We start from the raw sequence: 16,273 nt of genomic DNA, 5'->3' as shown, positions 1-16,273 counted from the left end.
GCTGATATACTTGTTGAATCCACTTCTTTAATTATGTTTGACTTTACCGAGCAAATATCGATACTTTGTGAATTTGCTTGCAAAATGGCCAAGAAAAGATTAGTAACAAATAATAATCAAATATTTGTTTATCATCAAAATAAGTGGGTGATTGACTTTTGGTCAACAGACAATAACTAATACGGAATGTATGGTTGGACTATGGAGTATAAACTTAAATTTTTAGTCACAATTTATTTTGATACTTTTAGTTTTTATTATCATGTTCATCATTTATGATTTTTATGAACAATAAACATAAATTTGATGAATGATTTATTTAGTTTTAAATTATTGGATTTACGTTTCTACTTTAGATTTGAAATGTTTTTCTTACTCTAAAGAATTTGGGTGATAACTCTCGTTGACCGAGAGTTGACCAAGTCAACCCATTGACCCAGCCAACTCGGTCAATCTGAACTCGTAGACCCGCGAACCCAAATTATTTGAACGTGCGGGTTCGGGTTTTATTTTTTAGGCCCGAAACCTGCGAATCCGAAACTCGATCAATTTGCCCGATGTTCAGCCCTACCAAAAATATGTTTATATTTAGCATTACTTTTATCCCACTCTCTCTAACTCAAACTCAATTTTTTTTTTTTTTTGTCTTAACCTGATAGAACAACCTTCATCATATAATGCAAAAATGAAGGATTTCTTTTAATTAGATAATAAAATTAAGCATAAAATCTCAAATTTTTCTAATAATACACATTTTATACATTTATATATATATATATATATATTTGGTAAGTTATTAAAAGAGTAATTTGCAGCATAATAAATACTTAAGTTTAACTCTCAGTTGTAAATAAATACCTAACTTCAAATTTTAGCGCTAATAATATTTAAGTTATGATTCTGGAACTTTTGTAAGTACCTAGTTGTTTAGTGTTAAGTAAATTATCATATGATAATTTTTGATTAGTCTAAGTTATTAAATTTTTATTTTTTTAAAAAAATTAATTTAATTATACTAATAAGAAAATAACAAGTGGATAATAACTTAATATTTAACAATTAAGTAATAAAAATATCGTCAAAAATTATAGTTAAATATTTATTTGCTCTTTAAGTTAAAATTAAGTATTTATTTGGGAAATATATATATATCTATTCTATATAAAGTGTGTCTATATAATAAAATTCTTGGTTTATGAAAAATTTATGGGTGACTTTTTATTTATATTAAAAATAAAATAGTTTATTTTTAAAAATAAAATAATTTATGAGAAATTTATGGGTCACTTTTTAAAAATATACTAATTAAAAATATCTTGATTTAAAACAAAATGTAAAAATAAACTAATTACTAAACACATGAGACTCTCCTTCTAATCTATTATAGGTGACCAAAAGTTACCCATTAGAAGAGGTCATTTGTTTTCTAAATTGTAAGTATTATTTTGTGTATTTTTTTTATTTACTAATATAGAAATAGAACATTGCTATTATTTTGTTCTATGACAACAATTCATCTGTTGCGATTCTTCTTCCTCTTCCTTTATTTCATCAATACTCCCTGCCACCAATTCGATTTGAAAAATTCCATAGATATAGTTTTAAATAAATAAATAAATGTACTTGAGTATCATAAGTAGATTTTATTTATTAAATTAATTATTGACACTATATCTTACCATCTTACATGAAAAATAATAACTTTATCGAGCAGATTCAGCTAGAATGAAAAGTACAAAATACAAATATTAGACTGTTGTCTCGCAAAAGAAAATTAAAATCCAACCATTAAGAGTATCCTTATTTTTCTTTTTTGCAACTTTTACACATGTGTTATCTTCACCTATCAACAATTTAGAAATTAAATTTTAATATTTTTTTTATTTAACTCAAATTTAAATTGTATGTTTTATTTTTTGAACATTAATTTTTGGTTTAATTTTGGATTAATTTAAAACAAACTGCTTATTAACATTCATATATTGTATCCAGTATTTACTTTTAATTATTAACAACATTATTTACATTAATTGAATATACATATTAATAATCTGAAACAATAATTAATAATATTTTTTCTTTAATTATTTATTGTATTGTTTTTAAATAAAGCAAGACACACCTAGCATAAAAATTAATATACGTGCCTCGCACGTGGCATTCTACTAGTATATATATTTATATATATATATATATATAAATATATATTTATATATATAAACATGTAATTTGGTAAGTCGTTAGAAAATTGTAATATATATGGATAGGGATATAAATACCTCAAAGTCTGCTCTGCCGTGTTTGTTCTAGTGTTCCAACTTCCAACGCCCATGGCTGCTGCTGCTACTTCTTGTTCTTCACTAAGATGCCTGCATCAAAGGATAGTGAAGCTTAATTGTGGTAATTTTGAATGCGAGGAACCAAAACATGTTGTGGTTTCAACAACAGCCATACCCATACCCATTTCTATTTCCAGAAGATGTGCCATTCTTGGAATGTCTTCAGTCTTTTCTTTGACCCTTCCAATGGGAGGAGCTGATGCCAGAGAGAGACGTAGCAGGAAGATCATTCCTCCTGAAGATTACCAAACAAGTACTACTACAAGTAACCCCCCTTTCTTTCTTTACTATCTTAATAGTACTTGATTTTGATTAAAGATTTGAATTTTAAGGTGATAATGGATTGAAATATTATGATGTGGTTGAGGGAAAGGGTCCAATTGCTGAGAAGGGATCAACTGTTCAGGTTCACATATATGAATAATGATTTTTTTTTTGTTATTATTATTATATTTTGGAGGGGAAAGGGTTATTGAAAATATAATTTGATAAAGCTTTGATCTTTGTTGATTATTAGGTTCATTTTGACTGCTTGTATCGTGGGATTACTGCTTTGTCAAGTCGAGAATCTAAACTCTTGGCTGGGAATCGTGCTATTGCTCAGGTTATCTATCTATAATCTCTCATTTTGGTATTTACTACTTTCGTTTTAAATATCATTTTTGAGTTCATTTGTTTAATAAGACTAATTGGTTGGTGGTAATATGCAAAATTAGCCATACGAGTTCAAAGTAGGAGATCCACCAGGGAAAGAGAGGAAGCGTAATTTTGTTGATAATCCAAATGGTCTATTTTCAGCACAGGCTTCACCTAAGCCTCCACCAGCATTGTACTCAATCACACAAGGAATGAAAGTAGGAGGCAAGGTTAGCTACCAAATATTTGTTTATCACTATGGGGCAACACCTGCTGTAGCCTTAAGCTACACCGGTAATGTCTCCTCTTAAGCATTCCTTATTCTTACGACCTTCTCTTCTCTTCTCTTCTCTTCTCTTCTTCCTTCATAATCGGTGCTCCTTTGTTCGTATGTGTCTTTCTTGCACAGCGAGCTGTGATAGTTCCGCCGGAGCTTGGCTATGGCAATAAAGGGAGTAATGAGATCCCTGTAAGCTCCCTATTGTTTCATTTCTGTATCTCTATTAATTCACTTGAATTGAATGGTGACTTACATTTGTTTTTTTGCAGCCTGGAGCTACTTTTGAACTAAACATTGAGCTTCTACAAGTGAACCCATCCCAAAACAACTGAAAGTGATCACTGTCTCTGTATCTATGTCATGAGTTTAGTTCTTTTCATTTTGTTCTTTCTCTCTTCAATCTTATAGAAATGCAAATTTAACTGAAACATGGAGAAAACTTTACCATAAAACGTATGGGGTATGTTGGCAAAATTTTATTGTAAAGATCAATTGAAAGTGATACCTATTTGTGCCATGAGTTTTTTCTTTCTTTCTTCATATTCTTTGTAAAGAGCAAATTTGCTGATTTTTGTGCAAGTTTTTATGGTTGGAAGTAATTATTTTATAAATTGCTGATAAAAATCAACTCCATCATGTTCGTAAAATATAAATTAGATTATAGATTGTTTTGTTCAACAGAGTAGCATTCTTCTCTTTCTAAAATCCTAAAGAGAACAGAAAGAGAGCTTAGAAAAAACTCAGCAGTTCTCTGAAGACATTAATAAAAACTCAAACTGAAATTAGTTCTTGCCATTTGAAAACCTATCTGATATATTTGAGGATGTCACAAGTTAACACACACTTTTTCTTTAATTGTAAGGGACTGTCCTCTCTGCGTTGAATTCTTATATCTCATCGATAAAGTCCAGCAGATCGTCAACTTCCTGCCACAACACACTGATTTTCTGCTGATGTAGAGCAACCCGGTTCTCAATTTCCTTTCCTCCAATTTTTTTCTCATAGCAGTCCACAACTGTTGAGTGTTTTGCCAACAATCTCTCTTGTAAATCTTTCTCCTTGACAATCAGATCCTCGACCTATTTAAACCAAATTTAAAAACCAACCACGATTAGAAAGTCAGGTGCTAGAAGCAAAGGGTATATGCATATTGAACAATGAGAACGAAAACTCGACTCGAAGTCAATGGAAGACAAAGTAAGCAAACCTTGGGCAATATTTGAGCAGCTTGCTGTGACGATTGTAGAGATGCCAACAATGGCTTCAGTTCTTTTGTGAGCTCTTTCAACGAACCATCAGCAGCTTTTCGAGCTGCTTTGCAGGCTTGGATATCTCCAGTCCTTGCAAGATCGTGTAATGATGCTTCCAGTTTATCGTGAAGTGTTATGCAACGACTGATAATATTTTGGACCTGCTGAACTGCAGCTCGCACCTAAAACAACACACCCACATAATTGGCACTTTTCTGATAATTAACACAAACTATTAAGTAGATATTGAGTGGAACAACCGCTCACCTCATCCCACTGAAGTTTAGCTAGATAAGAAGGAGATGACTTTGAGATTGACATGTCCGCGTGTATATACACAATACCGGTAAGAAATAGGAAAAGAAAACCAGAAATCAACATAAGTGGTTCCCTAAGCATGGCAAAACTGTTGAACTTGTAATAGACCTGCAAAAACAAAGTGCAATATAATGTTGAAGTCACACAAGCTTACCTATGCTCTCTTGAGTAGTCGAAGAAAATATGAACAATTATTTTCATATCAGACTATCCGCTATCATAGATGAGCCATGTGGAGTATAAATAAATTTCTTTACTAGTTTGATACACCTTATACAAAGAAAATTTTCCTTATTTCAGTAAGTTTCATGAAATTCTGAGTCACATGCCCTGCAACTCTATACGTATAGCAGTATTATTACCTGGAAATACTGATTATGCTCGGGCACAACATTGGTTTTTTGCAGTACAACCACAGGTCTACCAGCAATATCCAAGTGGGAGATCTTTGTCTGCGGTGAATAATAAACACGACAATAACAGCGTCATTCACTTGATAGAAAATAAACACATCCAAATTATAATATCAACATTCAACAGGTGATGAGAGGAAAATATAGAATGATAACCAAAGATAGTCTGGTAATACCTCTTGTGATTGTTTTACAGGAAATGGTGTAGACACAGAGATATCCGCAGAGCCCTCGGGTAAAACAACCTGTAGTTCCAGTCACAAACATAGAAACCTATTATCATGCTAATCAAATTATTTACATATGACATCATAGTACCAGATTCAAAGGTAAAGTATGCTTTACATTCTATTCACTATTCTGATCTAACACCTTCTTATGTTATTTGAGAATACACAATTAATCAAACTGTCTTCATTTCACTAACCTTCACAATGAGAGTATCAATGACAAGGTCGTTAATGGGGGAACCGAAAGTGAAGTTAAGAAAGCGTTTTCCCTGTGACTCAAATAAGAAGTCATGAAGCGGCAAGCCATATCCAATGGTAAAAGCAGTTCTCCAACCACCAAACAATGGATACCTAGGCTCGATTTCTAGTTCCGTCTGAATTATGGAAAGAATTGAGTAAGATTGTATGAAAACCCCATAAAATCAATTCCTATTTAGAATAACTATCTACCTTTTTGGAATCACCCCATAAATGAGAAGTTGAAATATTCCCAATCTCATCTCTATAATAAACAGAGCGAGTTCTCGGAGGCAATTTTGCAACAAGATGCCTAAATGCAGATGCACCTCTCACATGAGGTCGGGATTGGTAATCAAGCCTGCAACAAAAAAGATAAGGAGATGTTAGATCAAATCCCAAGACCAGCAGTGCAATCACTACAAGAAAACATTTTGTCTGACCTAGAAAATTCCCCCTTGAGTTGGGCACCTCCATGGTTAAGATTGTAATGCTCAGTCACCTGAACATTACCCCAGTGTGAAATCTCTAGCTCTCGCACCAACTCACGAGCAACAGCAAAGGGTTGCTTGTTCTCGAAATGAACAACAATAGGAGAGTACGAGAAGGGGGGAAGATTCTCATAGGGGCCATACTTAATCTCTGAGCCATGAATCTTGGTATTATCTAATTTTGTATACGATTCAATTCTAGCATCAGGTAATTTAACACTGAGTGATTGAAACTTGACAGCATAAGGAGAGAGAAAGTATGAGCTATCTTGGAAGACTAGGAGCTGTATCTCAGCCTGAGAAATTTTCTCAGGAAATGGCTGCAAGGCATGAGTGTAAGCAGCCAGTACATCAAGAGTAAAGCTTTCCCCTTTAGCCAGTCCCTTTGGTAGAGTCACCGAATAAAATGTTAAGGATGAAGGCATGTCTTTAGGGTGGGCAACTTGGACAGGTAAACTATTAGTGAAATCTTTTGCTTTTCCCTTCCCACCATTACTGGTGGCACCCAAATAAGCCAAATATTTAACCTGTTTATCAGGGAAAGCCAACAGAACCTCCGAAACCAAATTGGACCCTCCATTCTCCACCTGCCAAGCTCAAGTTCAAATCATATTCAAAAATCCCATTTCAGATTTTGGGTCAGCATCCATTTTAGCTAGCAGGTCAAGGTTTAACATTACAAACAGTAACTAAAAAAGAGTACTACCTTGAGTGTGGAAATTACACGAACGATTTGCGATCTCAAATCTGCCTGCGACCCAACAAAATAAAAATGAAGAAAGTAAACAAACATTACAAGCTCGTATCCATAGATCTAAAACAAAACCGTAGACTTACCCGTCGGTCAACCTTGGAGAGAACGAGATCGGAGAGTACAGTCCGACAAAGAAAGGAGATTGAAACAACAAACATAAACACGAGCAGATCTAACCTCAAACCCATTCCCTGCCTATGAATCTTCATGACCGCTCAATTATCAGTGAAGCCACGGCTTCAACCAACCAATGATGAATCTACGAACTACGATTACTTCACTTTCAAAGACTTGGGATTTGTCGAGGTTTTGTTTTGTCTATTGTGTTATTACGACGTCGTTCCAATCGATAGTGGAGTAAACGACATGTCGTTTAGTTTTGATGCCCCCTCCCCAAAAAGAAATGACACATCTAGTTTCTCACTCACTTGTTTAAAAAATATTTTCTAAATTTGATTATTTTTCTTGTTCTGGTTTTGGTTCTAGCTCAACCAATGTTCACTCATTCTCTCTAATTTCTCCCTCTCTTTTTCTCTCACTCCATGGCTTGATCTCTCTCCCTCTCCCATAGTCCCACTCTCTCTTCCTCCTCAGTCCTCACTCACCTTGTCCGTTACACGCCCCATTTCTATTCGAAGGTAATTTTCTTAGATCCACATGTTTAGAATGTGTTAAAGTCCAAATTTGGAGTGTACAACAATAAATTTTAATTAATGAGAGAGTGTGTAGATTCATTTCAATGTTTAAGGGTTCAATAATAAATTAAAATCACACTAAAATTTAAGGACCTATTTATTCTCGACGTGTATATCTCGAAGAAGAAAATGTACAAATAAAAATTAAAACGAAAAGAAAATCACTTTAAACTGATATTTAAGTGAAAAGTTTTGTATTACCAAAATTTTTATCAAATTTTATCGTAACCCATCGCAAATGAATTGTTAAATATCGTTCTTGCGTTAAAAATCAAATTTTCAAAACACCATCACAAATGCATTGTTAATCATCAATTTTTCCTAAAAATCAAGTTTGTTTTCCATAAAAGCATCTTTAAGCATTGTAAAAGCTTATGGAGCATCACAAACACATTGTTATGTTTAAAATTCTATAGAATTTTTTGTTTTATCTTTGAACAAAAATAATTTGAGCAAAGTCAATAAATCATACATAGAAGTGTTTGAAACTTTAAAATTAGTATTTTAGGTGAATGTTCCTTAATATTTTAACAATTTAAAAAAGATTGTTTGATAATATTGTTGTTGTTATCTGGGTTTTTAGAATCCAAAGTCCAAATGCCAGTCAAGGTTGGCTCAAACTTGGGCCCGATCTCGTATACTATTCACCTAAATGACCAAGTCACGTTAGGGCCCTGATTCGGACATAAGCCTAACTCCTAGACCTGCCAAGGACGAATCTCCCTAATCCAAAAAAAAATTATTCGGTTCAGAAGCTAAGAGTCTATCAAGACAAGTCCAAAGAGGCAATTTGGGAGCGAGAAATTAAAGAATCATTTATGTAGCATTCGGACATCCATACTCGGAACCCTCCGGACACAAGGCCCCACAGTGTCAAAACGTGTCCCCTACATCATACTGGCGGGGCACATATGCTACCAAAAGGAGATCACATTTTTATCCAATGCCATATACTCTGACATTCTCGGTACGGACTCAGTTGCACACGCCACATGGCCTCTTCGACCGTTGCTCTGCTTATACAAACAAGCCTCACAAGTGGCTCAAAATCAATAACAATTGTATTTTATCCCACAGAGGACAAGTTGATCCTAAGAAACCCTATCGGGTTTGGGTATGCCCATACTTGATTCTCCCCTATAAATATAACATTATCCCTTCATGTAAAGGGTAGGAAATTGATTTCTTGAGAGAAGAACTGAGAATTAGGGTTCCTCAACTAGGGCATAAATACTTGTAAGAAATACTTTGAAGCTTTTCTAGCTCAATAATATTGACTCGTGGACTAAAGTTCTTTAACACTCGAACCACGTAAAAATCTTGATCTCCTCTTCTTTATTTACTTCTTTCTTAAGCTTTTTTTTTTATATAAATCGAAAATCTTAGTCAACACTTTAGTGCTTTCATTGAGAGTTGAGGAAAGAATTACCAAAGCTGTCATCTACAACGATGGTTGTAACTTGAAAGGCAGTGGCCAAATGACCTGCACGAGATCCTGCTTGAGATGGTGCCTGAGATGGTAGAGACGACGCTGCCAACAACGATGAAAACTAGCTCCCCCAAACGACTGCTCAAGTATTTTTCGTGGGGGATGGGGAAACATTGGAGGTAGGCACTCATCATCATCCAAAATACCAACATCGTGGGGGACATAACAAAAATGGTCATAACAAAAATTACAACAAAGAATATGAAGACGAGTAATACGAGCATGATCCCAAAGTGATACGTTTAGGACAAGAACTCACTGATACGCGGAAAAGGTTGGTTGACCAGGAGGAATTTTTAAGAAAATTGTAAGAAACTCTTACACAGTTACAGGCTAAATTCCCAGAGGAAGATTTCCTCGTTCCACTAGTTAATAACCCTCAAGTTGGGTCGTCTGCCCCAGCAAAAGATAAAGGAAAAGGCATCATGGGTGACCCTCCGTGAAAACATATAAATAACGCACCATGAAACATCAGATACACAGTTGGCCAAGCCCAGCAAAGAGAAAGGGATGCTCATGCCCCAAGGTTGGGCCAACTGATCGATCTACAGGGCAGAGTCGTGTGGAGCAATGGGTAGAGTGCTCAAGTACACAGTCCCAATGTTCGGGGATGGAAAAATTTCCCCTATGACTCTATTAACCAGTGCGTTCAAGCAAAGAACCTAGACCTAGAGGACAACATGTCAACAATGGACCTTCAGGATAGCTTGAATGCAAAAATAGAAAAGGCAAAAGGTGAGAAGGCAAGGCCTCACAGAGGCGATTTGAAAATAAATAGTATCAATGATAGAGTCCGCGTACAAGAGCTCCCGAACGACCACTCAAGATGGCTAAAAGATCAAATAGCTACATTGGCAAAACTCACGGACTGTTTGGTCTGAAAACATAGTTAAGCTGCATCTGACTCAAAAAACGAGGAGGTCAAACCATGCATGAGAAGAATCATCGAGGCACCACTATTGGACAACTTCTGAATGCCTCAAATGGAATTGTATGAAGGCAAAATGGACCCGAGAGCCCACTTGTCTAAATACAATAAGTTGATTCAAGTAGCGCAAGTCAGGGATGATGCAAAATGTTTGTGCATTTTTTTACATTATCTAAATTTTTCGAGGATTGGTGGAAGAGATTATCGTCCTATTCCATCTGAAGCTAAAAGGACTTACAATCTATATTACGAAGCAGTTTATTGCTGTAAAAGACTTTGACATGGAGGTCAATTCGTTGACCAACATCAGGCAGCAACCCAGAGAAAGCCTCAAGGCTTACATCCAGCGGATGAAGGCGACGACCAATACAAAAGTGAATGATGATATGAAGTTGGTGGCCCTGCAATCAGGAGTTGCAGCAGGGTCTTTATTTTTGAATGAACTAGAAACACAAAGGTTTGATACACTGTCAGATTTCTTGATAAGGGCCCAAGGCTTCATTAGTTTGGAGGAAGCCTATACCAGAGATTTTTAAGTGGCTCTGGCGCCATCACTCAATGTCAACAATTCCACGTCTGCGCCACAACTATTGGTTCCATCTATAGTCCCTCCAGGAACCCAATACAAAACTCAAACCATTTACGGACCCGCTGCCTCAGGGTATGCACTTCCACAAATGAGTTTCTCTGAGTTTGAAGCAGTACAGACTGGATATAGTGCTGCTTCTGGACAGAAGTAGACAAACCAACAAACAAAAGTTCCAGAAGTAGGAATAAGCCAGTCACAAAATAAGAGGGATGGAGAAATTCAAGCCTGGAGCGAGGCTTTAAAAAAAGTAAGCAAAGGATACGAGCCCCAGTATACTAATTTGATCGAGTCAAGAGAGAATATCTACAAGGATACGTGCAACTCAATTCACTACCTGAAGTCCCCCATTGATGTACAAGGGGGCATGCATAAGAGAGATCACAGTAAAAGATGTGAATACCACGAAGATATTGAGTATACCACGAAGATATTCAAAGTTGGTTAGTTGTAGATAACTAAATATCAACTTAAATAGGAATATTTAATAAAAAATTTAAATTAAGCTCCAGAAAGAATCTAGATGGTTATAATTCTATATTTAATTAAATACAAGAAAATACATATAGTTTAGCTTAGAATAAAGAATTCTTTAAACTATAATTTTCTTAAATTAATTTCAAAATAAATGAAATTAATTATGTTGCTAATCAATTTTATTACGTTAAACTAGTTTAATTAACCTAGTACAGTCATTCAAATCAGGCAAATGGGCCTTCACAATTGGGGTGGTTCATGTGAGGGGGTGCTGGGTTCAGTATGTCGTACCCACTACTATGGCTCCCAACGCTCACACAAGGCCCAAAAGAGAGGAATTTAACCTTAAAATGAACAACTGTTATTAATTGAATAGGCCCAAAAACTAAATGGGCCTAAATAAAATCTATCAAGAACTATGATATTTTATTTAGCAACAACAACCTATATGCATCTATAATAAAATTAAACACATAGGCTCACACAGGCACACTTTGGATGGGTCCTATCATGTTGCTAGGTCATACACAGATGAAAGAAGTTTGTAAATATACCTGTTACAAATTATTATCTTGACCAAGGGAGCCATCAAATCAATAGATCTGGCAAAAGGTAACCATGGCTATTTGCAATCAAGTAATAATAGGTTTTGAAAACTTACACACAAGCTAAAACACATACTCCTGCAACAAGGTTAGCTGGATAGTTGGATGTAGGATTTATTTAATTTTAAATTAAATTATTAATTTCGAAATAATTAATTAAATAAAAAATAATTTTCGAAAATTTTTAAAAAAAATTTGAATAATTCGAAATTTTTTAAAAAAATTTAAATTTAAAATGAAACCTACAATTTTGAAAAATTAGGTTTCAACAAACCTAAATATCATTTCAAAAATTTGCTAACTACTTTTAAAATTTAAATGTTATTTTATAAATAAAAATTAAATAAAAAATTAAAAAAGATAAATGAATATCTTTTTCAGATTTTAAATGTAATTTAAATAAATAAAATAACAAAATTTAAAAGTTAGCAAAATATCTTACATCTATTTAAAATTACATGATTATAGTTATCTTATTTTAAATTTAAATAAGGTCAAATTATTTAAAAAAAGATTTAATTTAAAAATTTAAAATCTAACCTTAAATTTAAAAATAAGATAAGATATAATCAAATTTAAAAATAAGATAGATAATTAAGCAAAAAAGATAAATATTTACTATTTTCAAATTCAAATTACACTAATATCATGAATTAAATTTAAAAAATATTAAACTAATTCATAATGATAATTAGAATTGAATTAGGAATAGTAATAGTATAAATACAGAACTATACAAAAAATTGGAAGTTAATTTCATGAAAAACATGAAAAATCGAAGAAAAACGAAAAAATTGTGAGTTGTACGGACAGTTTTCGCGATCGTACGAAAATTTCAGCACAACTCCGATTTTTTTCGAATCTTCAAAAAATCATCACTAATTCAAATTAAATCAAAATTGAGTTCTGTAAAAAAGTAACTTGCTTAATTTTTTCCATACTATCCAATAAAAATAATTCCAGAAACAGATATTCAATTATTTTTAACGAAAACTCACAAACATCAATCAATCATCAAATAACACTCAATACAACATGATACCATCCAAAACATCAAACAATCGTTTTAAAGTCCAAATTTCTTGCAAGTAAATCAATTACCATGGCTCTGAGGCCAGTTGTTGAAAATTTATTTTACCAGGATCTTAGATCTACTCACAAGTATGTTGATTAACACCCTAAATATGAACTTTCTAAAATGATGAAATAAAACACATATAAAGTTTAGGAAACCTTACATTGGGTGCAGCGGAATATAATGACTCCTTCCGTTCAGATATCTAGCCCTTGATTCCTTTCTGTAGCAGAGCATTATCAATATCTGAACCTAGATCTCTTTCTCTGAATCTTTGATGCTAAAACTCCTTTTGCTGAATGTCTTTCTTCACGATCTTCCTCACTATGATTGAGGTATCACTTGCTGTGTGTGGGCACTACTCATACACTAAGTATTTCGAAATTCAAGAGGAAGAGAGAGAGTGTGGGTTCAGCCAAAGATAGGGAGAGAGAAGGCTCAGGTTTTTCTGAATCAGAAGTGTCAGAAAAAAGTGTAAATTTCCTGAAGCCTTCACTATCTATTTATAGCATTCCACTAGGGTTAGGTTTGAATTATTTGGCATTAAAATAATGAAAAAATCAGTTTAAATTTCCTACAAAAGTGGCCGGCCCTATACTAGTGGATTTGGGCCTCACTTTTTGCAATTTTGCAGTTTTACCTTTTCTGCATCTGATTTTCTCAAAAACGCCAATTTTCTAATTCAACCATTTAAATGCCAATTCTAACTATTTAATAACTATAAATAATTATTAAATAATATTGTCATTTATCATATTTATTAATTGAACCATACAAAGTATCATAATTAACAAATATGTCCCTATAAACTCTTTCTTTACAATTTCGCCCTTACTTAGTGAAAAATTCACAAATAGACATAGTCTAATTTGAGAATTATAATTGATTAATCAAAACCAATTACATGAGTCTTACAAGCAATATTATCTCAACTAGTGCGGGGACCATGGGTCTATATAACCGAGCTTCCAATAAGTAGATCAAGAATTTAGCATTAAAATTCACTAACTTATTAATTCTTCGTTGAATCCACGCATAGAACTTAGAATTGCACTCTCAGTATATAGAATGCTCTATATGTTCCACCATATAGACACATCATTAGTTATCCATTGTTATAATCCTAATTTGATCAATGATCCTCTATATGAATGATCTACACTGTAAAGGGATTAGATTATCGTTACACCCTACAATGTATTTATTCCTTAAAACACTTGACCCCGTATAAATGATATTTCAGCTTATGTGAAATGAGTACTCCACCATTTATGTTCGTTTGGTCAAGCTCGAAGGAGATCATCCTTTGGTTACTATTCGCCAGATAGAAGCTATAGATTCCATGTTTATGTTAGCGCTCCCACTCAATTGCACTACCGTGTTCCCAAAATGTACGTATCACCCTGACCTAAAAGTAGGCTTAACTAACAAATCAAAGAACACGAATAACCTTACAAGATTGAGCCTAATCATAACAGGATTAAGAACATTTGATCTAGGATCAACTAGGCGATATTGACTTGAATAGATATTACGATAAGTTTAATAAATCTAAGTCAAAGTTCAATATCGGTCCCTTCCGATGCATACTCCATGCATCCAACCTGAGCTTTACTTTAACCAATGCTCTGGAAAGAACATAGCATTTCTCCAAATGCAAGTAAACTCTTGTTGTAGATTATCATATCAGTAAAACCCTATGTCTGATAAATCTAGGAAACTTTATTCACATAGTCATGTTTACTTTCCAATGTGTTGACGGCACAATAAACAGGATCAAGTATGTGAAAAGGGTTTCAGATGAATTTATACATTATGTACATATAATCATGAAATAAATCATGTGAACTAAGCAACATTAAATGTTATTTCTGATCTATATTAATAAGTAAATCTGATTATATTGAAATGAGTTTTATTTAGGGCATAAAACCCAACAGATCCAACTCCCAGTTACGGTGAATTAGGGTGCAGCTGGAAACAATGCTTCTACTACTTTCAAATGTTACACATTTGTTGTGGTGGATTGTCCAATTGCCTCCAGCGTCATCTTGGGACGTCCCGTCTGTTAACTCAAACTTTTCGATCTCCTTGTTTTGATGATTAACAAATATTTGATTATTATTTGTTACTAATGATTTATTGATTTTGTAGCAAATTTAAAAGAGAAAATAAATATTTTGGTATTTTTACCAAACTTTTGAAAGCAACACTAAATGGATTCAACAAGCATATCAAGAGCAAAAGATTCATCAAGGGATCAACAACTCAAGACCCTATTCAAAAGAGGTCTTCAAAAGCCCAAAGTCAAAAAGTCAACCCGAAAGTCAAAGTCAAAGTCAAAGTCAAGGTCAACTCTCGGGAAAAGTCAACTTGGGATCAAAAACATGCAAATCAAGCTAGGAGGCTCATCTACATCAAGACTACTCAAAATTAAATGGTATAAATCTACTTTAGTCTTGTTAAAGTGATTTGCATAGCACACTAAGTTTTTATAAATTTGAATTTTGGCCCATTCACTAACTTGTGCAACAAGTTTTCTCACACGATAGTTCAAAAAAATTTTTGATTGAATTTCTAAATCACATTTTGTTTAACTAAGAGAACAAAGTTTGAATTTCTGAAATCGGATAATCGAGTAGAGAGTTATGGCCGTTTTAGTGCGAAAAATTGAACTTTTTCCCACTGCCTGGATTTAGGTTAACCGGTTTCAAAGAGGTAAACCGGTTCTCCATGAACCGGTTACCCTATTGTAAACCGGTGAACCGATTTTCCCAGAGGGAGTCTCGTTTTTCGTGCCCAACGGCTATAAACGGCTATTTTTCACTCAAACACTATATAAACTCGATTTTCACTCAAAAAATTAAGTTGGTTGAGCATTTATTACATATATCTAACCTATCTAAGTAAGATTAAGGAGCTTCTAAGTTTGAAATCCAAACCAACACTTTTCACACACTTTGAGCCAAAATTTGATTTTATTCATCTTAAGTGTGCTTGCTTTTCACTCTAGGTTTCCATTGTATCATCATATTTCTAGAGTGATTTTAGCTTGTATATCAAACACATTTCCATATTGTGATTGAGGTGAGGTTGGCACCGGTTTTGTAAACAACCCGGTAATAGTGAGATTGGCACTTCAACAATCCGAGAAAGAGGTTAATAGTCCTCGGGGATGCGAAACTATTGTAAGAGGTTTGGAAATACCTTGGTGAAAATTTCCCGGTTGTAAGGGTTAGTCAAGCCCGTTAACTTGGCTCGATATTGGAACTCAAAGCTAGGTCCATAGCTTTGAAGACCAAGGACGTAGGTGGCATAGTTCTACCGAAACTTGTAAAAATCGAGAGTTTGCATTTTCTAATCTTTAAACTCTTTACTTTACAAGTTTAATTATTTGTCTTAATATATTGCTTGCCATACTACTTGCTTTTACATGATTAATTGACTAATTGCATAATTTTGTGTTAAAA

At 33.8% G+C, this 16,273-nt stretch overlaps 2 protein-coding genes across 3 annotated transcripts; one reads left to right on the top strand and one right to left on the bottom strand.

The window, feature by feature from the left end:
• Positions 1-2,242: 2,242 nt before the first annotated feature.
• On the top strand, positions 2,243-3,772 carry LOC133032400 (peptidyl-prolyl cis-trans isomerase FKBP18, chloroplastic). 2 transcript variants are annotated; one of them, XM_061106331.1, is made up of 6 exons: positions 2,243-2,592; positions 2,672-2,745; positions 2,857-2,943; positions 3,056-3,269; positions 3,385-3,444; positions 3,525-3,772. In XM_061106331.1, exons 1-5 carry the CDS (start codon positions 2,331-2,333, stop codon positions 3,423-3,425), a joined length of 678 nt encoding a protein of 225 aa, XP_060962314.1. In that variant the 5' UTR covers positions 2,243-2,330; the 3' UTR covers positions 3,426-3,444; positions 3,525-3,772. The 2 variants fall into 2 exon arrangements, with proteins under 2 accessions (XP_060962314.1, XP_060962313.1); XM_061106330.1 differs by having other exon boundaries at positions 2,245-2,592; positions 3,056-3,205.
• Positions 3,773-3,893: 121 nt separating this feature from the next.
• On the bottom strand, positions 3,894-7,547 carry LOC133032399 (dolichyl-diphosphooligosaccharide--protein glycosyltransferase subunit 1A). The gene is made up of 10 exons (XM_061106329.1): positions 7,032-7,547; positions 6,901-6,945; positions 6,147-6,781; positions 5,917-6,064; positions 5,664-5,840; positions 5,413-5,481; positions 5,186-5,275; positions 4,773-4,931; positions 4,463-4,687; positions 3,894-4,334 (listed from the first exon to the last, which is right to left on the bottom strand). Exons 1-10 carry the CDS (start codon positions 7,155-7,157, stop codon positions 4,143-4,145), a joined length of 1,866 nt encoding a protein of 621 aa, XP_060962312.1. The 5' UTR covers positions 7,158-7,547; the 3' UTR covers positions 3,894-4,142.
• Between the last annotated feature and the right edge of the window lie 8,726 nt (positions 7,548-16,273).

The sequence above is a fragment of the Cannabis sativa genome, chromosome X (genome assembly GCF_029168945.1).
Source record: "Cannabis sativa cultivar Pink pepper isolate KNU-18-1 chromosome X, ASM2916894v1, whole genome shotgun sequence".
NCBI lineage: Eukaryota > Viridiplantae > Streptophyta > Magnoliopsida > Rosales > Cannabaceae > Cannabis > Cannabis sativa.
Note: the sequence above shows the minus strand (reverse complement) of the source record. Positions and strands in the feature narration are given on the sequence as shown.

Coding starts and splice junctions, on each gene's coding strand:
- LOC133032400 (XM_061106330.1), top strand. CDS start 2,331: ATGGCTGCTGCTGCTACTTCTTGTTCTTCACTAAGATGCCTGCATCAA. Junction 2,593..2,671: donor TCCTGAAGATTACCAAACAA/GTACTACTACAA, acceptor TTGAATTTTAAG/GTGATAATGGATTGAAATAT. Junction 3,206..3,384: donor GAATGAAAGTAGGAGGCAAG/GTTAGCTACCAA, acceptor TTTCTTGCACAG/CGAGCTGTGATAGTTCCGCC.
- LOC133032399 (XM_061106329.1), bottom strand. CDS start 7,157: ATGAAGATTCATAGGCAGGGAATGGGTTTGAGGTTAGATCTGCTCGTG. Junction 5,841..5,916: donor TATGGGGTGATTCCAAAAAG/GTAGATAGTTAT, acceptor TCCATAATTCAG/ACGGAACTAGAAATCGAGCC. Junction 4,932..5,185: donor AGCATAATCAGTATTTCCAG/GTAATAATACTG, acceptor TTGTTTTTGCAG/GTCTATTACAAGTTCAACAG.